General features: G+C 38.4%; 1 protein-coding gene across 6 annotated transcripts in view; it reads left to right on the forward strand.

The window, feature by feature from the left end:
* GLRA2 (glycine receptor alpha 2) overlaps positions 1–24,676 on the forward strand; it is a 132,030-nt gene that overhangs the window by 23,350 nt on the left and 84,004 nt on the right. For all 6 annotated transcript variants that reach the window (XM_071748447.1, XM_071748409.1, XM_071748429.1 and 3 more), the window contains exon 4: positions 6,221–6,444. In XM_071748447.1, coding sequence (XP_071604548.1) covers positions 6,221–6,444 — 224 coding nt within the window. The remainder of the gene's footprint in view (positions 1–6,220; positions 6,445–24,676) is intronic.

Below are 24,676 nucleotides of genomic sequence, written 5' to 3' on the forward strand. Positions count from 1 at the left end.
ACAAGGCCAAAAAAACCTGGCAGAGTTTTAAATGTGATATATATAATAATAAATAATTTTATTTTTCACTTACAGATGAGATATTTCTTTCTAAAATAACCAAAATTCAGGATTAGGGAAGTAAAGTTAAAAAAATGAAAATTTTGGTCCATCTATTTTCATTTTTAGTCTAGATGTGAATTCTTAAAATTTTTTAATATTTTTTTTTCAAAACTTGCAAAAGAAAACAAAACATATTTTTTCTGAAACATGTTTTCTCAAATAATGAACAAAAAATGATCGGTTATTTATTTAAGCATATGTCCCCCTGACTATCAGAGATAGTGCAGAGAGAGATTTTTGATGGCTTTCTTATAACAATGTGAGAAGCTCCTAATAATTATCAGGTGCTCATATAGAAGTGTGTTGAATCCATTCTAGAAAGGGTCTAGTGAAAAATCCATCTTGCCTTTGAACTCTTCAAGTCACCACTGCCATAAAATAAACTAAAAATGTGTGCTCTCACCTTCATTAAAAATTTGCAGGAGTTATTCTCATTGTCTCACAACTCTGTTTTCTGGGGACTCCCACAGAGTGTCCAGGTCTTTCTGCACTTGTTGAAACCAGAAGCACTAAGAAGAGCTTAGCAACCTATAGAACTGAGTTCTTGGTAACTAAAAATGAACTTTCTAACCACAGGAGGAACTAAAGTATACCAAAGAATAATTTTTTTTTTAATGGAATATATATTGCCTTGAAATCCCTGAATTAATAAGGAAAAGCAAAATATTTAATATTTAAATACTTCATTTACATTCAATTGTAATTCATACCTCCATTTTAGAAATGGAGGTGCCTAAGGAATATTAGAAAAAAATCTCCTGCTCCTAAATATTTTGTTAAGAAAGTCCCTTGACACTTAATGTTTTCTAGAGATAAAGGACAAGGAATTCCTAGGGCAGGTTCCTTTCTCAAATAGTCTGGGAAAAACTCTTCTGTAAATGACAAACTATAAAAAATAAAGGTTTATACTAAACAAGTAAGGTAATGCTTTAAAACACACAGCTGTAATTTTTTAAAAACACCTTAAAAGAAAAGTAGCATGAAGTTAGTGTCAGGAAAAGCATAGCTTGATGTAACATAACAATCAGCAGACTTAATTTTCAGTTTTTTTTTAAAAACTTCACTTTTTTCATGTGTTTGAAGGATTCTGAGAAGACAGCTAGGAATGTAACCCTCTTTATGCAGCCAAGTCTGTTGATCTGAGCGTGTAGAGGCATCCACATAGTGTTAAGTAGCAAAACTCCTGCACATCACTGGCTTTACAAGATGGCATTCAATGAAACTATTTGCACGACCTAATGCTGATTGCATTAATTAGACTCCTCCATTGCTTTGATTAAATCCCCTCATTGCATTTTACCTTCTATCAAATATGTTAACGTGCACCTTGCCACTGTTCATTAACACATTCTGCTGAAAACAGCCAAAGATTCAAATAGATGAAAACAAAGACTATTGGCTTTCTTATTTTGCTTTGTTCATACTATCTGCTGAAATGTGGAAAGGTTTCTCTTAGATGCTGTTCAATGTTTTGATATGGTTTTCTTAATGTTGTTACTTCTTCAATGACTGGTGTGACTAGTTTCAGGATATTTTCAGACTGCTCTGAGAAGCAGACATCAATTACTGTTCCATCTACTTTGCCTTTCTGAAATAGATGTAATAATCTGGTAAAAATGTTGGCATCCCTTGTGGTAAATAACGAGTTCTGTTGACACCTAGGATTCATTTTTCTGTATAAAATGCTCTTGACGGTTTTGATGGAAAACTAAAAGATTTATTTAAAAGCCTGGATTGTAAATTCAATAGAGACATTCCCATCTCAGAGGACAGGAATGCTTAGTGAAACCATGTACATGTACTGAAGGGACATAATCAGAATATAACTTGGAGAATCCGCAGCAGCTCATTGGAAAACTGGGAGATGGAAATTTGTTTAAAGAAGCTTTCAGTAGGATAAGTGAATACAGGGAATAAGACTGCAGTCCCAGAACCACTGAATTCAGCAAGCCAGGTTCTCAACAACATTAGCAAGACTAGCCTCTGTTTTCTGATTAGGACAGGCACCAGGATGAAACTAATCCCTGTGTGAAAGGCCAGCACAACTCTTTTTTACTGTATATTAATCTGAAAGCTAAAACCTTTCATTTACAAATAAAACAAGATTTTTTGCTGGTTCTCACCAAGCGAATGAATTCCCTAGAGTCTTTTTGAGTTTTGTTTCTAAAGATTTAGGGAAAAAATGAGTACTTATTTGTATTTCTGCATTATAATGCACATATGGACAATATCACAACTGATTATTTTTTCTCCAAAGGAAATAGTTTTATTCCATGTTAGAATGATATATACATATATATATAATGCAAAAATAAAATAGTAAAAATAAAAAAAGCCAGAGTCAAGGTGGAATCGTAGGAAATTTCCTTCGTCGATTCTCTTTTATTTAAGCCCTAACTTGCAAAGAAAGAGAAAAAGATGTTTCTGAATAACTTGACTGAATAAAGCAGATACGCCAGTAAGCTCTGTACCTATTTTTGGAAGCATTCACACATGCAGTATTCAGCAGAAAATTCACTGTACAGCATGACTGCAGTTGAGTATCACAGATGAGTAATCTACATCAGGCTGGGCAGAGTCCCAAACAATTCAGATGTTCAGTGTTGTTAATGACCAGGATTTTTTTAGCTATCAGCTGTAGGAGAAGCTAAGAGCAGTTTGGGCATTGATGAACTAATTGCTAATTACAGAAATGACTGACTGTGAGGACATTCTTGTTGTCCTTATGCCCTATAATCAATGACTGACATGGTGCAGCAGGTTCTCTGTTGGGGTAAATGCATCAAGCTCCAGTTGTGTTTTGAGTACTTTTGTTAACAGAAAAAAAATGCCACTCATTTAAAAATCTTAGGAGCAATAAAGCTTAGCTGTGGCTCGCTGTATGATGCAATCTTTCCACTAGAAACAAAACGTACTTACAAACCAGCGTGGTAGTTTCTGGTTAATTCACATGCTTAGTTTTAACTGTATAAGAGACTGAAGGAAACCAGTAGAGAGAACATGTATGCTTAGGTCACCGAGGGCTTTTCTGATGCCTGGCCTTGAAATAGGTCATTAAACCAGCACATATTTAGGATTTGGAGAGAGAAAATAGTGTCTTTGGCAAGCCCCTCCTATGCATGGAAGGCAAGGTAATTCCTTCATTTGCCTCAGACATAGAAGCCAACACCTGGCCTGAAGGGGGAGATGGGAGAATGGCTAAAATCTAAGATGAGCATCAGTTCTAGGACAGAAAATAGCACTGAAGATGCAGTGGGGCTCCACAGTACTCCCCTGCTGCAGCAGTGCATGAGGCCGAAGGGACACAGGGCTTTGCTGAAGCTCTGGGAAGTGAACCTGATGGCTATGGACTTGCCTTAAGACCATTTCTGTCAAGATTCCAATAACAAAAAATTAGCATATCTGTCGATGGAGTCTCCAAATCTTCCAAAATCTACTGAAACTACCGAGATTAGTATTCCTTTAGTATGTTAGCAATACCCTTATCATATGGCCTGAGAACAGAGGAAAACTGAGTAACCGAGTTCCCATGAGGAACTGGTATCAGGGTTGTAACAGGCTGAATTTTCAGGTCCACGCTTCTCATTCAGAGCAGTGGTGCAGTAAGAAAGAATCTGAGGTGTACTCATGGAAGTGTAGGTATGCTTTGCCACAGTCCACCCACCTCAGGAACTTGCAAGATACATACTGTAATCTGCCTTAGCTCTGTGTTGTGATATTGTTCTCAAGAGAATTTTTCTTCAGAAGATAGTCACAACGTTAGCACAGTAGCAGCAAATTCAAAATTCTGCACATGATTCAGTCTGACTCTATAAGCACACCTCCCTTTCAGCTGCTTACACTGCAAGCACAGGAGAAAAAAGGCTTTGTGATGTTCATGCTACATTCTATTTCTATTTTTGTTTCTTATTAAAATATTTATACATATATATGTATACATGCAAAGCCTATCAGACATTAAGAAGGGTTTCAGTGCTGTTTTGTTTCTGACAACAAAGCTTGCAGAGAGAAAACATTTCTAAGTGTATCAGTGTGATGACTATGATATATTTATGAAGGTACATACTGAAAAAGATAGTGTAATCCAATTGATATTATTTATGCTTTTGGTATACTATATATCATCATATGCAAGCTCTCCTATGAATAAGGATTTTTCAGACTGTATTTTGTTATCTAAATAACAAGCTACTGAAGTTTATGAAAGCATATTTATTTTTAGATGTTTCAAAACAATTTACTGATTTGACTGATTTACGATTTCAGTGTCATGGGAGGAAAAATCCCCCTGCTTTCCACAAACTTCATTGAGTATTTTATTTCAAAGAACAAACAAAGGCAGTAGCATAACTAGTTTTAGCAATTTTATTTTATCAGCAGTTGCTGATGACAACTCCTGCTTTCTTTTCTGCAGAATGAAAATCAAGTGCTTTTCTGACTTTATAACTAAAACTGTCCCATATAAACTCAAAAGACACTCTCAGTTTCTAAGACCAAGAAACAAGGGAAAGTATGCTTAGGTTTAGTTAGTGTATCCTCACAAGATGTGATAACATTTCATTAGCTCAGAACTGCAAGCAGATAGTTGATCTTTAACTGTATGAAGCAACATCATCATAGAAGTACAGGGGCTTGTGAAAAGATATAGATGCTTTTGTAAGTATCTTCAGTAAATACTCTATTCTTGACACCTCTCTCAGGTCTGTCTTGTTCTGATTAGTAGACATTCCTGCTTTGGCTCACATCTACCAAACAGCAAAATGAAAATGATAAAGAAATCCAGAAAAATCATCTTCACAGTGAGTTTGTAAAGCATTATCCCATAGAGTTAAAAAACTTCACCAGTCTGGATGTTAGAAATATTCTGTCAGGGCAGCTGCAAACCTTGTCACCTATTGAATGGAGGGTGGGAAATGCTGAAGCTTGGAGGAGCTTGGTCACAGAGTCTGCATATTGGCCAAGGTGCTTTCTGCAGCTCTACTCAGAGTGAGAATATTATTTACATATCAAGGATGACAAGTTTTTTAGACTATACTGTTCACTGGCCAAGTTAAACCCAGGTCAACTCATATTTTCCAAGCCAAAATCATGGTTCTGCCACATTAAAGGACTGTTGATATAATGATGCAAATCCTAAATGTGAGAGGTTTGTACAGCTGGAAGACTTATTTGCTTACCTATTTCTTCTGCTAATTAATCTGGACAGTATTAAATATTTAAATTTTAGAGGAAAAGTAGATGAATTCCTAAGACAGTGCACACAAGCAGGTTAAATGTAGCAATTTCAGGTAAATACACTACAATAGCAGGGAAAGCTGGGGGAGATGAAGCTCTTATTTGCTGACTTTGGGAATTCAGGATAAGGAAAATAAGCATTAACATCTTTCCATTCCCTCCAGAGAGGATAGACCCTGAAAGTTCTTTTCACACTCCCCTTTAATTGACAGTTCTTGAAACATCTTTAATGCTGGTTCTAAATGACCCTCTAAATAGTTGCTGCCTTTGCCAGTTGTGACTAGCAGACCACTGAGTAGAAGAATGCAATTAGAACAATTTTAATGGGATGCAGAGAAGAAGGAGTGAACGAAGGAACATACAGAGAAAAGCATACAGTAGTTAGAAAAAGGATACAAACAGTAAATAAGAAGTGCTGATTTAATTTCTTCTATACAAATATGGTTTCACTGAAATTAGGATCTATTCATGAGTACATTAGAAATAATTGATTTACATATTGGAAGCAATTTATTTAAATTACCAGTTTTATAGAATCTTTGTTGAAATTGTATGTATCTAGCTCTAATGCTTTTTGACTTTCTAAGTACCTCTGTGTTAATCCATAGCATTTGAAAAAGGGTTATATTTAATACTGGAGATTGCAGTTACTATTTTTTTCATCAGTAATTTTGATTTGGAAAACATACCAGTTGTGTTTATTTGGTTCAATACATCATTTAGACTGCTTTATTTTTAAATGGCAATTCTGATGTACAAAGGGTAACGTAAATGTTTGCTGTAATGCTGGTACTGTAATAAGCCTAAGAGCATAAAGAATGCTAAAGAGAGCTTCCAGTGTTGGTGAGTGGCTTAGTAACCTTTTTACATGGCATTTCTGTAGGACTATAGAGTGAACATTTTTTTGAGACAGCAGTGGAACGACTCACGTCTGGCTTACAGTGAATATCCTGATGATTCCCTGGATTTGGATCCCTCTATGTTGGACTCTATTTGGAAGCCAGATTTATTCTTTGCCAATGAGAAGGGAGCAAACTTCCATGATGTCACAACAGACAACAAATTGCTGAGGATTTCTAAAACTGGAAAAGTGTTGTACAGTATCAGGTAAACCAGTTACCTTTATTTTTTCCTCTTCATCCCCCTCTTTCCCCTCAGTGCCTGTTGTTTCTCAATGTAACTAGGCTTATAGAACATAATGTATATTCATGCGTTTATTTTTTGTATTTATTTTTAATTTTTTATCATCCCATGTGTGCAATTGTAATGAGACTTAATCATAGCAGGATAGATAAGCATTTAATTTTTGCAAAATAGTCTGTAGTGCCACAACAGTACTTAGTCTTGTTAGAGACTTGAGGATGCCTAAAACTTTAGTAGTGCACCTCAGTAATTCACATTAGTGTAAGCCCAAATCCTTCCTCCCACAAAAAGAAGAAATTGAAGCCTTGTAGTTTGTAGCTTGCATTATGAATGTAAAGAGATTTGAAAGTATTTTAAATGACTGCTCAACACCTTAAGTAGAAACATGCTCAAAATGTAATAAGCTTGACATGCAAGTCACTGGGTAATCGGATGTATCTATTCGCATTTAAAAATAACCAGATATACAGAAAGCACTTTTTAATACTAAATACATTGATGTTTGTGTCATGTGACTGGATTTAGGCTGCATTAGTAAGCACTGACACAACATCAGTTGTTATGACCTGATGAAATCAGACAAATGCAGATAATCAGAACTGTCTTGCAAAGGCATAAACAGCAGCAAATAATCTGCAATATTTGACGTTCAGCTTACTGTGCATGCTTAATTGCTTCATATAGGTAGTCAAAGATGCAAAACCCTGCATTATTGCTTTTACAATTGTATTTTAAAAAGTACTTGGCAATGCTTCTCAGCTTTTGTGTTTTTCGTGTTGTGGAAAATAAACATGATAGTATTTGTTTAACAGGCTGTTTAGTGAAATTATCCATCTGCAAGGCAGATTAAATTAGAAGGCAGGGCATTCTGTTTGTGACCTGCATTTTGGGTCACAAACCTTTAGGTAAAAGAAGGAATTACTATTGATCTCGGTTCAGTACAGATGTGTTCTTTAGTATTGTAAAAAAATAAATAATAATGTGTCACTTCCTCCATTTACTTAATTCTTGTGCAAGTTCCTTGATAAGACCCCCGAAATACTTAGATGGATTAAGCAAGATAAATAGGAAATGGTTTTTTTTGAGCAAGGTTTCAATTTGGTGCATCTGAACAATTTGAGAAAAAGAATAGAATACAAAGACAAAAGTAAGACTAGCAGAGTGATAAATATGCTGTCACAAATATTTCTTGTTTCACTCTGGGAAAGAAATGAATGCAGCTGCTTGTTTGCCTGACATCAGACACCATCTTATTGGAGGGAGCAGTGCAGTTGGGCGCTGTTCTGAATCCAGATGGATAATTCTCCTGACATTTGTCCACACAGGAAAACTAATATATTGAGCTGTCACATCATGTTCATGAAATTCCCACAGTGATATGCAAATCTCTCTGAAGCAGAGTAAGCAGTATTACAATGGAGTGCTAAGCAAAACTCATTGTTGCTCACTTGTATGGCAAAGCATTAATAGAGACTTACCTGGTGCCTCTAACTGTGTATAATTTTTTAGCACTTTGCAATGAAGAAAACTTTCCAGAGTACAGAAACTTGAGGCCAGAAGTAATTAGAAAAACTTGTTTTTATTGTGTAGATACTGGGTGAGATGCATCTGCCTGTTGCCATTCTCTTTTAGTTGTACTATATCAAAACAAACAAGAATGTTTTAGTGATTGGTTTCAGTACACTGAGAATATTATAATGCTTACATTCTCACTGCTGCATCAATACCACTTCACCTGAGATCATTAGATTTAACATTTGTGATATAGTGTGATGTGAATCACACAAGCATGTCTTCACAAACATATCTGAGAAGTAATTGTAGAGGCTATTTTTAAGTATTTCCAAATTTATAAAATCAAGGTCAAGGTAACCTCCCATAAATATAAACTACTCTGTGCATAAAATGAGTTTAGAAGTCCTGGTAACTAAGGAGCAAGGTGTGTGAATTATATGACAGTGGTATTCCTCTTCCCCATTTGCTACACTGAAAACATGTAAATATGCTACACAGGAGGCACAACTTTTTCTGTTAAATGTTCTCAGAGGCCAATTCTGTCTCTTCTGAAAGGAATTTGGAAGGTCACCCAGAACTAGATCTCATTTTCCATATTTTACTAAAACGAGACATTTTCTGTAGGACATGAGTGCTGAGATAACCCATGGAAGATTCAGTGAGGGTCCAGCCCATGTGTTAACTCCACTACAGTGCTTGGCTCTGGGAATTATCACACTCCTTGGCAAGGGTGAGGCTCTTCATCCTTTTCCCAGGGAGGCATAAGCTGTTTTGCATTTACTGGTGATGGTAGGCATGATGTATATTGCTATCATAACTTAATTATCAGGAATAGTGTGGGCAGCAGGAGAAGGGAAGTGATGGTGCCCCTCTACTCAGCATTGGTGAGGCTGCACCTCGAGTGCTGGGTTCGGTTCTGGGCCCCTCACTGCAAGGAAGACACTGAGCTGCTGGAGAAAGTTCAGAGAGGGGCAACAAATCTGGTGAAGGGTCTGGAGAGCAAGTTCTCTGAGGAGAGGATGAAAGATTTGGGACTGTTTACTTTGGAGAAGACAAAGCTGGGAGGAGATCTTATTGCTCTCTACAGCTACCCAAAAGGAGGTGGTAGTGGATGCTGGCCTCTTCTCTCAAGTAAATAATGATAGGAATAGAGGAAATGGCCTGAAGCTGCTCCAAGGGAAGTTTAGAGTAGCTATTAGGGAGAAATGTCTTTATTGAGAGGGTAGTTAGGAGCTGGAACAAATTGCCCCAGGAGGCAGTGGAATCACCACCCCTGGAGCCATTGAAAAACCACGTAGATGAGGAACTTCAGGACATACTCTAGTGGGCACAGTGATATATAGATATAGATAGACACAGACATAGATAGACATAGACATATAGATATAGATTATAGGTATGTTTTTAATTTAGTTTTATTTTATTTTACTTGGAGGGATGTTGATGGATGGATGCAGTGATCTTAGAGGTCTTTTCCAACCGTGACAATTCTGTGATTCTGTAAAATAATTAGTTACAATACTCATGCTTGCAGACTCCTAGATCTATATTTAATTCTCTGGGAGTTGTTATAGAAAATAAGGCCAGATTTGTTCATGGTTGGTGTACCCACCTATGAATCATATAACTTTAGGAGCCTAAACCTATTTATAGATGCTGCATGCTCAGATGACTACCTTGGCATTTGTTTTGATCTCAGATAACATGCTATATTGCTATATGCAGCTTAAAGCTCTGTATGTGGGTAACTGGTCTAAACCTATGGGTACTGCAGAAAGAACAAGAGAGGCAGGGAGCCAGCCACCACTCAAGACATCAAAGATATGGTATTGCCACTAGAGATGTAGCAAGAGCAGCTCTTAGAGGTGCACGTATTTTGAGAAGTCATAAGTTACAGCAAAGTTATATTGAGCAAACAATCAGGCTTTGGTCAAAATCAGCCTCAGTTGCATTTTTTTGATGTGCAAAACAGTTAAATAGCTATAACTTTTGTTTTAAAGACCTCTATAGGTAATAGTGAACAAGAGGGGTTTGTTATAGCAGCATTCAATAAAATTAGCGTAAGATGAGTATATTTTCTATGCTGAAAAAACAGCGAGAGTTAAAATCAGAACCCATACAATGTCACCTCTCAGATGTTTTTGATTCATCCACTCCTGACCCTTGAATGATCTCTGCATGGATTAGATTTTGTAGGGGACTACACCTTTAGAAAGAGTGGCAATCCTGTGTGACAGTGCAGAGAATCCTGTTCCTCACAGTCACATGCTATCGGATTTTGCATTCTGTCTGGATTTTGCATTGTGTACACTGCTGTACTGATTTTACATTCAGGGGGCAAGGGTCGTATCTTCCCTGTCCCATTGTGGACGTGTGGGATGCAGGAAAACATTAAATAACCTCATGGGAGACTTCACATTCTTTCTTAACCCCCCCATTTGTGCTACCTGATTCCCACAAACTCATTTCAGGCTAGCTCAGAATATTAGCATCTGCCAGAAAGCTTATTTTAGCAAACTGATAGAAACTGAAATGGTTTTATTGAAGGTTTGGTTTGTTTTGGGTTTTTTTTGCATTAATTGCCTTCCTCTCCTTTTAATATTTTCATTGCATTGCAGCCATATGAGCTCGATGCAGGAGATAATATAATTCAACTGCAATATTGTTCCATAATGCTGAACCTAGTATTTATTGGACAGGAAGGTAATGGGGCTGTAGTTGTTTTTTTGTGGTTTTTTGTGTTTTGGTTTTTTTTTTTTTTTTTGTAACCTGCTGCTCCAGAACATGATCCCAATTGCCTGATAAGGTTGTAGAGCTGTGCTCTGAAACATCATGCCAGTACATTTAGACAGCAAGAGTCACAAAGAAGATTACTTCATATTTTTAAAGTATGCAAAGCTTTTAGAAGTTCTTGCATAATTTGACAGGATAGCTATTTTGAACTCTTGGTAGGAGATTTGTGCAAGTTCACAAATCATGTTTCTCCCCCCATTTTTGTTATTTGTGTTCAAAGTGCAATGAAATACCTAAGAAGAATTTCCTCAAGTGTTTAAAAATATCTTATTTCTGTGTTTATCCTCACAGTGCAAGAAGTGTTAAAGTTATGTAGTCAATCAGTTCTCCTTGGTTGCAACTCTTAGATTTAACTGTGTAATGTGATTATGGACAAAGGCAGTACTGTGCTGTTAGGGTACCATGAAAGAGACAATTCAAGCAATTGGATTGCTCTCTCTTTGGGCAGCTGCTCTGGGGGTGATTGCTAGCTCCTCTCTTCAGCAACAAGTAGCTGACAGGACGAGCTGGCACATCCTCACCTGCTTATGCAGCCAAAGGGAAAAAGTGTGAAAACAGCACACTCATTCACAGTGCTATTGCATGTGCCAGCTGTGATGCTCAGGAGTTTCCAAATCCAGCTCCTCCTAGTGTGGCCACAGTGCTGAGTGACAGAGTGCTGAGCTGTTACTCCCTGCAGCCCCACCACCCCACACACCATTTTGGGTTATGATTACCATGTCGCTCATCTAAATCATCACAAGTAGTCTAGAGCACTTTTATAATTCAGCTTGTCTGACTATGACTTTTTCAGTCTCCTCAGTGCCTGTGTTCTTTGATCTGCAGCAAGGAAATAGAAAGCAGATGAAGGAAACAGCCGGGTAACACTGGTGGTCTCTCTGCAATAGACTATTCACAGAGTAAAAAAAAACCAAAACACTGTCCTGCAGGTGTTAGATCTTCAGCATGGCTACCACAGAATACGTTGCCATGTTGCAGTAAAGTCAGGTGTGGGTTTTCTTAAACAATATTGAGGTACAGACCTTCCCAGCCACACAATAACGAAGCTCCATTTACACCTGAGGACACTGTGTGGAAGTTGTCCATGACGTGGCACAGTCCAGCCTCACAGTGGTAGGAAATGTTATGTTCTGCAGCTCTGTGTGCATCCCGTGTTTTAATTTGACAGCTTCAATTTTATTTTACAATCTAATGTTGGGTTTTAAGAGGATTTAGACTTTACTAGCAGCATTGTCTTCCCATGTGACAGATTAGCAGAGGGGGGGAGCAGAAAGACTGTTATCATGATTGACTTGGCTGTGTACTGTGTAGGAACCCCTCTCTCTGACCTCACACAATCATATTTATTACCTCAGCTCCTGCCAGAATAATACCAACATTGACAAGGTAGGGATTTTCCCTTGGAAGTTAATCTCAGTCAGCACAGGAGCATTTTTTTTTAGAAAATCATTTATTACTTCCCTTAGCAAAGCCACACACTTTCCCACGCTCACTTTTTCACCCATGCTCACTTCTTCATATGTCCTAAAGTAACTTTCCCACATTAAAAACCAAGCAAACAAAAAATTCCTTGGGTTTGACAGTTATTGTACATTATAGGCTGAAGCCTTATAGGCACTGTATAAATAGAATCACTAGATCTTGTTAGGCTACACAAAGACACTGGGACAAAGTGACTTCCCCAGTTGTGGCTGAATACAATGTGAATCCAGTGAATTAGATAAATTCATCTTCTCATGGGCATGATTACAGAAAAAACAGTGGTTTCAGTGGTTAAAATCTTGGCAACCTTTTGTGGCATAATCAGCCATTCCCGTATGGCTGAGGCCAATGACCTTGGGTCCCACTTTTCACTTGTCCTTTTTCTTTCCTTCTTGCTTTTACTCCTGCCTCTCCTTCCATCCCCACCACCCCTTCTTTTTGGAGTTTTAATTAAATCATCTGAGATTCTTCTTATCCTTTGGGATGGTTTCCTGACACTCCCTTAATTGTGTCCTCCCATCACTCTCCTTCTCATCCTTCCCAATCCACAAATACAGATTGAGGATCTAGCCCTGGGTTTCCAATATCCTTATTTTTCTGCTGTATCAAAAGTACATGTTTTGCATAACAAACAACAAAAACACCTAAATAAATAATAAAGCCTAATGCAGGTACTTTGTTATGCAACTAGCACAGCTATTGTCAAAACCCCATTGATCATCCTGCTTAAGGAAAGAATAATTTACATTTTAATGACACAAAATTAGTTGTTTTTTTCACTTCATAAAGCATTTAAAACAAAGTAGGGATTTGGACACTATATCTGAATCAGTACTGCCTCACTTCTTCCTCTAATGCCACGCACGTCTCCATCTGACACACAGGAGCACTAAAGGTGAGGTAAACACAAACACAGCAGAAGAGCCCCTTAGGCTGAAGGACAATGCTGCTGGGAGAACAAATGGCTCTTAACTGGCCATAAGTAATATTAAAGTGGATGTTATAAAGTTTCCAGGCATCTACACATTGAATTCTTAAAACAATATTCCAACCAAAATGGAGGAGTGGAAGAGGTGCGTGTGTGTTGGCACACTAGAACCTTGATAATTTTGGAAAGTGACTTGATTATGTGACTATGCGTAGCAACAGATGATCAGATTTGGTGACCCATGATGTCATCCATAGCCCTATATTCCTGTGCCTCAAACAAAAAGGAAGATGATAAATTGATAAGTGAAAAACAAGTGCAGATAAGTGAAAAAGTGGGAAATGCTACTGGAGACCCATTTGTACACATAATGATGTTGGTTGAAAGGCTCAAAAAATTCTGGCAGGTGGTTACTTCCATGCTAATGGAATAGTTGCATAGCCAAGACATGTGTCTGTGTACCTGCTCTCCTTGAGAGCAATGGTAGTGCTGGTGACCAGCCCCTTCATTTACCTATTGAAATTGCACTGAAGCACTTAAAGGTTAGGTGTAAAACAATGTAGGTGTGGGGGTCCTTTCTAAATGGAACAAAAAAAGCATCTTTTCCTGGAACATAATCCCAGGGATGAAGGTCTTTTGCCAATTGAATTACACTGTGTGGCTTAGAACAGAAATATTGTAATGTCAGGAGAAGAGCAACATCATACTTGACACACACTGCAGGAACATTAAGCTAGAAAATGACAGAGGTGAAAGAGGAGATGAAGCACTATTCTTTGTGTCAAGGAAACTGGTGCTTGCAGAATTTAACTGTTACATGAAATCATACTTGAATTAATTTCATAGATTTGCTTGAGCAATAATTGGAAAATCATTGGCTGGCAGCTCATGTGCTGGCATTCTTTATCTGCAGCCAATGATTGCATTACAATGAGAAGTGGGATTCTGTAATGAGAAATCCACCTTGCCAGCTCCCCTGTGTGTTAAGCACTACAGGAAGCAAAGCAAAGCACTGAAGGGAGCAGGAACACGCTCCAAAACATCAGTATGTGCAAATCCATCCTACATCCCATGTTTTGCCATAGCAAAAGTCTAAGCTTGACTTCAGCCAGTTCCTGTCTGACAGAAATGAATCTTCAGAACATGACAAATATTAAAGAGGATATCCAGAACTCCTCAAAAATAAAGGAAAAAGCAGACAGTTTGACTGTTCCATTTAACAGGTCAAAGCTTATAGAGTGTGAAAATTACCAGAATTGACATTCTAAATGATGACTCAGGTCCCTGAAAAATTAATGAGATGGACTACAAAATGAAAAGCCCTTTAAAAGAAGAATGTCACTTGGATGTTTTTTTTTTTTTTCCTGCCTTCTGATATATGAACAGTGTGTGTGTGTGCCCTTCTTTCAGGCACAGGTCACCTGAGAGAAAGGGTTGGGAGGAATACAAGGAGATTTTAGATTCTCATCCCTGTTTCAGTGCCATCAGCCTGACTGGCACTTGCTCTTGTGTCATGCGATGCTGTCATGGTTGCTGTGCAACTCCATCTCCCCCGCCAGTTTAATGGGGAACTTTGTCTGCTAGAGCTCAGGTAATTTTTAATGTCATTCCAGTAGCTCTAAGGATCATAAATTTAATCTTTCAAAAAAAAAAATATGTGCCACTAAAAATATTTTTACCTTTATTGTCAGCTTGGCACTTGAAGAAAAATATCTGCAGGTATTGCAGAAATCTTGCAAATTTATGATAGCATCTCAGCAGTGCTGAAAAAGAAAGAAAAAAGGATCCCACCTGCCTCATCTCATATATGGGCTTTACATAGGTACAAGATTTTTCATAAAAATGGCCAACATTAGCAGTGACCATGCAGGTACTACTTGTATTTTGGTATTTGCAGAGTAAAATTCTGGATTGTGAAGTCTCTGTCACGATCCGAGTTATTATTTATATTTTGTTTGCGAGGAAATTTTCAGCCACTACTCATAGACGACGCGTGAGCTTACAAAAATAACCAGGCTTTATGATTTAAACAAGTTCAAAGGATTTATTTAGGAATTATACAATTAGTTACTTTGGGGAGAAGAGTCGTTAAGAGGAGAAAAGAAGGAGGGTAATTAAGATGTTACCCCTGTCCGCCGGCCTTGGCCTCTGGCTGTGGTCAGGAGCGTAGGGTCTGTCGCTCCTGCCGCTTCTCTGTCCCGGAGCTGAAGCCGAAGTGCCGAGAGAGGGGGGGTCTAGAAGAAAGCCGCCTCGCCGCTTTCCGCTTGGGCCTTCAGAGCTGCTTGCCGCCTTTTTGCGCCGAGCTGGCTGGAGTTTGTAGTCACAGGAGCTGCTTCCACGTGTCCTTCTGAGCTGCTGGCTCCACCGAGCTACTGGCTGCTCTGAGCTCCAACAACTTCAGTTCTTCTGGGGCGATTTTTATACAGGAAAAGAAAAGGGGTCCCCTTTTTGCATAAGTCCCTGATACATACAGATTTCCCGACTTCCCGGAGATGAGTCATCCTTATCTTTTACTCTTTTTGGGTGTCCTGCTACCTTTATTGTTTCCATCATGCACCAGGAGACGACCTGATAAGTATTCTTATCTTTTAGGTGTATGTCAGGCATATGGTGAGGTTAATTGACAAAATGTTGCAACATAGCAGGGAGAAAGAAAAAAAAAGATTGATTCAAGAGACAAATTTTTGTATTTTTAAAGTGTTTACATCATTTCACCCCGTGGCTCTTGAGTCAGGATTTTTTTTTTTTTTTTTTTTTTTTTTTTTTTTATGTATATATACATATATATACACACATCCCTATATACACATCCCATTTGGTGGGGTTGTGTTGTGTGGCTCTATTTTATAATCTGTGCCGTTTTAGCAGGCAAATTCCATCTCCGAGGTTTCCATTAAGGAGCAACCGGGAATTTCACCTTGCCTGACACAGTTCTTCCCACCGCACGTTTGCTTAGCTCAAAAGCCAGAGTATTTTTAACGTGTGTTTGTGGGGGAATGGTGGTAAACTGTCTGTTGTACCACATTTTCGACATCATACATACCTCACCATATCATGTCACCTCACCCCGTGGGTTTTGAGGCTAGGGAAGCGTGTTTTCGGGATCAACAGCTTGATATATATATATATTTTCATAAAAAAAAAAAATTTTTTTTTTTTTTTTTTTTTTTTTTTTTCTTTTTTTCTTTTTTTCCTTTTTTTTCTTTCCCACCAGCATTGGGAAGGTTTGCAACTAGGTATCTAGATATACTACAGACACTTAATGGCTAAAAGGTAGCAGAGAGCATATATGAAAGGTTACAAAGAATCAACTTAATAGAAGTAAGGTATGTGCTCATACAAAGCAATTGTGGCAGGTAGGGACATGTAGAACATGTGTAGAAAGAAAGGTAAAATATTGACGGTTACAGAATCTTAGCAATTAATTTAGAAGGACAAGATGTCGATTAAAGACGAGAATTAATAATAACAATAACCATAGTAATAAAAGTTACAAGAATTACAATAATTATAAAATAAGATACAATGAATAATCATAAGGACATAACATAGGTCTATTTCATACACATACAAATTACATCTAATATCATACGACCAATAAAGTGTATTACAGGTAACAGTAATCCAGGAGCAATCATGGACAAAATCATGATGTTATAAATTACTTTACCTAGGCTAAAGAGGTGGCTAGCCTCCCAGCCAGTAGTAAGTAATTTCTTCCAGTGTCAGTTTCAGAGTAGCCAAGTCTGAAACTGTGCACCAGGGGTGTTTCGTTTTGATGTCCTAGGATTACTGATGTCTGTAGTCATGTTAATTCAACCTTATTCTGTCCTACTACACAAAACCTAATTACACAAAAGACCAAAAGAAAAGAAAACATTGGTTTACAGTACACAGGGTAAAAGATAAATTAAACCTTATTCCACACAGATTATCCAGTTTGTGCTAATTTTGTGCTGTTTATCATTCATGTCAGTTGCAACCCATGTATTTGAATTCAGTGGGTTTTGCAAAACCAGTGTAATTTTACCTATATTTGGTAAGTTTACATAAGCGGTTTGGCCAGGCCGTAGTTGCTGTTTGAATTTTCTCGGTATCTCAGAGTCGTTATGTTGATTAGGCGACAAGGGAAAGAATGCTGTCAGGCGGGGGCAACCATTCACACCCCACCTATTGTTAATTGTGGTAACAGCATGGTTAAGTCTTTCGTCCCATTTACTCTCATGGGGCCTGATGAGTTTTTTAAGTAACCCATTAGTTCTCTCAACAATGCCGTTTGCCTGTGGATGGTATGGAATATGAAACGTCCAGTTAATATTTTCAGTTTTTGCCCACTGCTGGACCAGGTGAGAAGTGAAATGTGTACCATTGTCAGACTGTATACTGTTAGGCTTAGGCAGAACTCCAAAAACCTTATTCAGGAAAGAAACAGTATTTGCTCCATTTGCTTTAGCATAAGCTTCAGCACAAGTGAGCCCAGATATAACTTCGACCATTACAATAACATACTGTTTATTTCCTGACCTACGGAAGGGTCCTATATAATCTATTTGCCACGTTGACCATAAGGTTTTACCATCTCTGATATGTAAATTGTCAGTGGTCAGAGGGTGTTCTCCCAATCGAATTTTACACAAATCGCAAGCAGAAATAATTGTTTTACATTGTTCACGTGTCACCGACCACCCTCGGGACTGTGCTTCTTTATACAAATCAAAAATACCTGAATGGCCTCTTTTGCAATGAAGCCATTCTAATAACCTGCCCCATTCCTGGACTTCACCTTGATTTAGAGCATCTCTGATCTCAATAACATTAATTCGTGCCAATTCATCAACTTGGTTATTAAATTTGCTTGCTTCATCTTTCAAATTGGATTGGTGAGAAGGTACCCAGCCTACATGAAAATTAGGATTTTGTTTAGCAATTTGCAGAATTTTCTTCCATTTTTCTGTATGCCATACAGGCACTCTATTAATTTCCCAATTATTATTTTCCCAGAAGGTCAGCCATTCAACACATCCCTTAAAGACAGCAAAAGAATCCGTATAGATATATACAGGTTCCTTAGTGTCTTTTTCTTTTACAAATACATTGAAAACAGCGTCCAGTTCGCCTGCTTGTGCACTTCCTTCACCTTGATTTATTATTTGTTCACCTGTGGAAGGTTTAATTGCAGCAGATTTAAAAAACCATACTTTTCCTTCCCTTCGGGAAGAAGCATCTGTGAACCAGGCTGTAGTCATATCACTTTTGTATTCGGGGGCTTCTTTAATAGGGCTAGGAGTTTTCATTATTAAATCTTTTTCATCTGTAGATTCAATAGGTTCTTGAATTTTTAGAAGCTTATCAGGGCCTTCCTCAATTTGGAAAAGTTCAGCGAAATATTCAATTTGGCTATACCATTTTCTAATTGTGCCTTTCTGAGAAATTCCTTCAGGAGGTGGCTTTCCAGACAATACCTGGTTAATCACCTTAAAAGGCCCTTGCAGGATTACCTTTTGCTTTTTGATTATCTTGCTTATCTCCTTAAGCGCCGTACTTACTGTGAGAAGACCCTTTTCCAGGACCGAATACCGCTTCTCTGAGTCCTTTAACGACTGAGAATAAAACGATATGGGCCTGGTGGCTCCAGCTGGGCCCCGTTGCCAAAAGTGATAAGATAACGCACTGGAAGAAAAACCCCATTCGATTGTTATTGGGTCCTCTGGGTGAAGAGGTCCCAGGGTTTGAAAGGTCTGTGCCTCTAGGAGTAGGAGTTTTAGCGCCTCATCCTGAGTTTGAGTCCACTCCCAGTGGCGGTGTTTCTTTAACAAGTCATACAATGGCCTAGCAATGATTGACAAGTCAGGTATGTGCTTTCGCCAATATTGCAAAGTTCCCATAATTTCTTGTAATTCCTTTTTATTTGTGGGTGCCTTTATTTCTCCCAGGTGAGAGAGAGTATCTGTAGGGATATTCCATGTCCCACCTTTCCATTTGATTCCTAGAAATTTTGTTTCCTGGGATGGAGGTTGTCTTTTTTCCTCAGGTATTTCAATTTCTAAGCTTGTTAAGTGCTCAATTATGGCATCATAAACGTTTCTCACGGCTTGCTCGGTTTTACCACCTATCAGTACATCATCAATGTATTGATAAATTTTCACATCTGGGTTATTTTTTATTTCTGGAATATTTTCCAGCTCCTGTGCGAGAGCATGGTGGGCAAGCGTGGGAGAATGTTTGTAGCCCTGAGGCAACCTGGTGAAAGTATATTGTACTCCATCCCAAGTGAAAGCAAAATATTGTTGATCCTCGGAATCAATGGGAATTTGGAAAAACATATCTTTCACATCCAGAGAAGCAAGCACTGGGTGTGCTGCCTCCTGGATTTCTAGCACCAGATCTGCAATGTTTGGGACAGCAGCAGTTAATTTCTCAGTACCTGCATTCAATTTTCTATAATCTACAGTCATTCTCCACTTACCATTTGGTTTTCTTATGGGCCAAATCGGGGAATTATAAGGCGAATGGCAAGGCACAATTATGCCTCTTTGTTTTAGGTCAGAAATAACTTCTCTGATACCCTCTTTAGCTGCTATGGGAATAGAATATTGTTTAACATTTGTAATTTTGCTTTGAGGGAGGCGAGGAGCAGTTTTTAACAGTCTAACTTTAAGAGTGGAGGTCCCAAAATTCCAAAAGCGACCGTTCTCGTCTCTCCAGGATCGACCAATCAATACGTCCATTCCTAATAGATTGTAAGGAATGTCGTCTACTATCATTTGGGTTCGAATTAACTCCTCGTCTCCCGGTAGCTTGAGGGAAACTTTAGCAGTTTTCTGTAAAACAGGTTTTCCCAAAGCACCACTCACAAATATTGGTTTCAGAGAAGAATTAATACCACATTTCTTGGCCACATCAGATTTTAGTGTGGAAATTTGAGCTCCTGTGTCAATCACGAAAGTTACAGGGTAGCATTTCGGCCCCACTGCACAAGTGATTTCCAAATCACCGTTTTTATTTAAAACCAATCTTAGCACATTTTGCCAGTCTTTTGGAGGACTGGATATTTTAGGATTTGTTTGGTCACTATTTTCGGGCCAATTATTTTGATTGGTAGGGATGGTTTCAGAGGATTTATTCAGAGGGTCAGTAAGTTTTACTGAACTGGGATTAGAGTTTGTCTCCTCTCTCTGCTGTGTTTTGGTGTCCTTTTTAAGAGCAGAGAGAGGGCTTTTTAGTTTCCCGGATTATGGGAACTTCCAGGCCTTTCCTCTGAATTTGGCCTGGAGGGCCATCCCTCTACTATAGTTTTTAGGTGGCCATAGGTATAATTGTGGCTTAAGATTGATGGAGGGATACCTTTTTGCTTAGCTTCTTCCTTAAGCTTTGCAAAAGGTCCCAATTCACCTGGTGGTGAATTATTTCTGTCTCGCGAGGGTCTGTTTTGACGTGGGTTAGTATTACTGTTAGCATTATTAGTATAATTATTGTTATTATTTCTATTGTTATTATTTCTTCGCCTGCCTCCTCTATTAACAACTGTCCATTCACCCCGTGATTCCTCCTGCTGGTGAGGAGGAAGTGGGGGGGGCATGGACGCTGCATCCGCATAAGTCATTCGGTGGTTATTATAATTTGCAGAGGTTTGGAGAGTTCTTACAGATGTGGTATCATTTTCAGGTGCTACATATTTGCGTCCAAATTCCGTTAGTTCTGTGAGCAAATCAGACCAAGTATAGTTTGTGCTATACAGAGGAGTTGCTCTTGAGGTTTCAATTCTATTCTTAATCAGTAGGGCCTGATTCTGCAATTGTGAAGGCAAGCCCCTGATTAAGACATCCATTCGTTCAGGTTTTATATTTAGTGCAAGTGGGTCCTCTTGATTCATCACCAAAGCATGGTCATAAATCATTTGAATTATACTGGCTCTATGGATATTATCCCATAACTGGGAGAGGCCCCCACGCAATACATGGGGTTCCCCCCGGGCTATGGGGTCATTGAAACCCACGTTATAAGCTGCTCTTTGTGTCAGGGACCAGGGGGCTCTGTTGTTGCCAGTAATTAATATAATTCCAGGACCCCAGAGGCCTGACGCTTCCTTTTCAGATAACAATATATTGTCTCCACCTGAAGATGATACTCTCACCACATAATCAATATCACTCTCCAAAGGCATTCTGCAAAATTTCCTTTTTAATTCTGCCAGTTCTAGAGGAGTGTAGGGAAGTTCCTTATGAGTAATCTGTTCACGGTTTGTTTCCATATCTCGTGTATGCTCGACCTTAATGATCGGGCGTAGGCGTTTGTGAGTTATGGGCCTACTTTCATCTTCTGAATTAGTAGAAGATTCCGGACAAGAGGAGGAAGGTGCCGAGGTACTATCGCTCAAAATAGCAAGTTGATGTACCTTTTCCTGTAATTGGTTAAATTGCTCAGTTCCAGTTTTTATAAAACTGTTGACCAAATGTCTTAATTCAGCTATTTCTCCCTCCGAAGAGTCGGAGGAGATACATCTCTGAATATTGGTAGGTTTTGGCGGGGGTTTTGATTTTAAAATGGAGGGCCGTTTTTTCCCCGTTTTGGAAGCAAAACGAACGGATTTTTTCCCCCGTGGTCTGGCGGGAGATACTACTTCCTCTTCATCGGTGGAATATTCAGATGCAGAGGGAGTGCTAATTAGTATCGAATTAGGGTTAGTACAATTCTCAGATTTTGAAATACTCGGCTTTGATTTTAAAAGTTTTATGTCCCTTTCCATATGTTTTAATTGTTGGCACAATTCTTCGTTCTCTTGCCAAATTATAGCAGCCAAAGAGAAAAAGCAACGAGCATAGAAATAATCTTTACCCTTTTTTTTTAATTGTTTCTTGACTTCTTTAGTCAAAATGGATCGGTTTTCTATTGAGGCTATTAATTCAGCTAGTGCAACAAAATCTCTATTCTTATAATGTTTATAAATCAAATCATAAAGAGTTTTCCTCGGGGTATAGTCACGGAGTACGAGGTATTTCCAAAAGGGACGAACCAATGCAGCCTCAACAAATTCATTCTCTTTATAAAAGGACTCCTCCTGATCCTGAACACCACTCGAGCTGGCAGAACAAGTTGTGGACTCCATTTAAATTGTTTTAAAATTTCCTTAAGGGTTAGTTTTGCAATTCAAGCGTCAATCTAAGAGCAGGCTCTGATTTTTTCCTCAAGTATCCTGCCGACTACGCCAATAAAAATGTCACGATCCGAGTTATTATTTATATTTTGTTTGCGAGGAAATTTTCAGCCACTACTCATAGACGACGCGTGAGCTTACAAAAATAACCAGGCTTTATGATTTAAACAAGTTCAAAGGATTTATTTAGGAATTATACAATTAGTTACTTTGGGGAGAAGAGTCGTTAAGAGGAGAAAAGAAGGAGGGTAATTAAGATGTTACCCCTGTCCGCCGGCCTTGGCCTCTGGCTGTGGTCAGGAGCGTAGGGTCTGTCGCTCCTGCCGCTTCTCTGTCCCGGAGCTGAAGCCGAAGTGCCGAGAGAGGGGGGGTCTAGAAGAAAGCCGCCTCGCCGCTTTCCGCTTGGGCCTTCAGAGCTGCTTGCCGCCTTTTTGCGCCGAGCTGGCTGGAGTTTGTAGTCACAGGAGCTGCTTCCACGTGTCCTTCTGAGCTGCTGGCTCCACCGAGCTACTGGCTGCTCTGAGCTCCAACAACTTCAGTTCTTCTGGGGCGATTTTTATACAGGAAAAGAAAAGGGGTCCCCTTTTTGCATAAGTCCCTGATACATACAGATTTCCCGACTTCCCGGAGATGAGTCATCCTTATCTTTTACTCTTTTTGGGTGTCCTGCTACCTTTATTGTTTCCATCATGCACCAGGAGACGACCTGATAAGTATTCTTATCTTTTAGGTGTATGTCAGGCATATGGTGAGGTTAATTGACAAAATGTTGCAACATAGCAGGGAGAAAGAAAAAAAAAGATTGATTCAAGAGACAAATTTTTGTATTTTTAAAGTGTTTACATCAGTCTCCTGTCCCAAGAGCTGAGCTGCAGATGGGTGTAGCTTGAAAGAATCAAGGGATAAGAATAGAAGCAAAATGTTATTTTTGATACCATGCTCACTCATGATGTGGCATTTGTTGCTATTCATGCTCATGAAAAGATAATAATGCTGCTTTTTTTTTTTTTTTTTTTTTTTTTTTTTTTTTAAATGAAGACAGAAGGGACTTGTTTTCTTGTTTTCTTATCTCCAGGACTATTTAAATTTCCAGCAGTACTTCTGTACTTACTGAGACTGAGTCCAGGTATTTCTCATTAGAAAAATCTCTGTGAGGAGAGTGAGGAGACCATTGCTCTGTAGCCCACTAACCCACCACCCCACTTACAGGATAATAAATGGTAACATTAGCAGGATAATATTTTTATTGAAAAATTGTCAATTACTATAAACTGACCCATGAACATGAACTTCTCTGAAACTACTTCAGAATCCAGCAGCTGAACCTTTAGCATGTAGCAACCTGGTTGAAAATCTGTGGATATTTGGACAATACCAGGGAATAGGTGTGAATTTCAGTACTTTTGTTACTGCCAGTAAAAGCCATTACAGAGATGAAGATGTTAACTATGAATGGCTACTCTGCTGATATGAAAAATGAGTAAAGGTAAAGATATAAGGGTACAACTTGTTGAGTTATCCTCATCGATACAATGAATTGAATTTTTTTCCATTTATAAGGATGAGCAGAGAAAAATTTAGTCTTCCTGAAAGACACTTTTGGTTAGGAAGAGAAGGAAGAGATGTCAACCTTTGTGTCGACCAATATAATGATCATTTTCTTAGCTCACCTCCAGAAAAGATGTTTTTAGTGGAGCTAGCCCTGATAGCCCTGAGAGGCTTAAAAAGTTGCAGCTGGACATATTAACTTTCTCATCAGTTTGATATTAGACTAATAAAGGAGATCTGCCTGCCTGCATTTATAATCAAACCCTCAGATCATTTGAGGGTTTGGGGGAGCAGAAAGTTACGAAGGGAAAAGGAAGCACAGTCAGCCTTCAATCCACAGTAAAATCTGAGGGGTGGGTATGCCATGCCTGCTCCAATGAATACAAACAAATGGTATATTTAGAAAGGCTGCATTTGTGTAAAGGTATATTTAAAATGAACTTCAAGTATTAATCCATATTTAGAAGATGAGTGAAAAGAAGGTAGAGTGTTTGATATATCAACATTTCAGAGAAGAAAGGCTGGAGAAGTCTTTTTCTACTACTGGAGATTAGCAATTTAAATAGCTCAATCTTAAATCCAGGAAATTACCCAGTAAAAATGAGATGAGTTAATATTTTCAAGGCACTTAAAATATTTAAATGATCAAAGAGAAGATTTTCAATGACATTTTTATATTTACTAGATACAATTTTTTCTCTACATGGCTTTTTTTTTTTTTAATACATTTGTGCTATTTGCTCCCAGAAGTTAAATGGGAATTTATTTATTATGGT

Source organism: Heliangelus exortis, chromosome 1 (genome assembly GCF_036169615.1).
Source record: "Heliangelus exortis chromosome 1, bHelExo1.hap1, whole genome shotgun sequence".
Classification (NCBI taxonomy): domain Eukaryota; kingdom Metazoa; phylum Chordata; class Aves; order Apodiformes; family Trochilidae; genus Heliangelus; species Heliangelus exortis.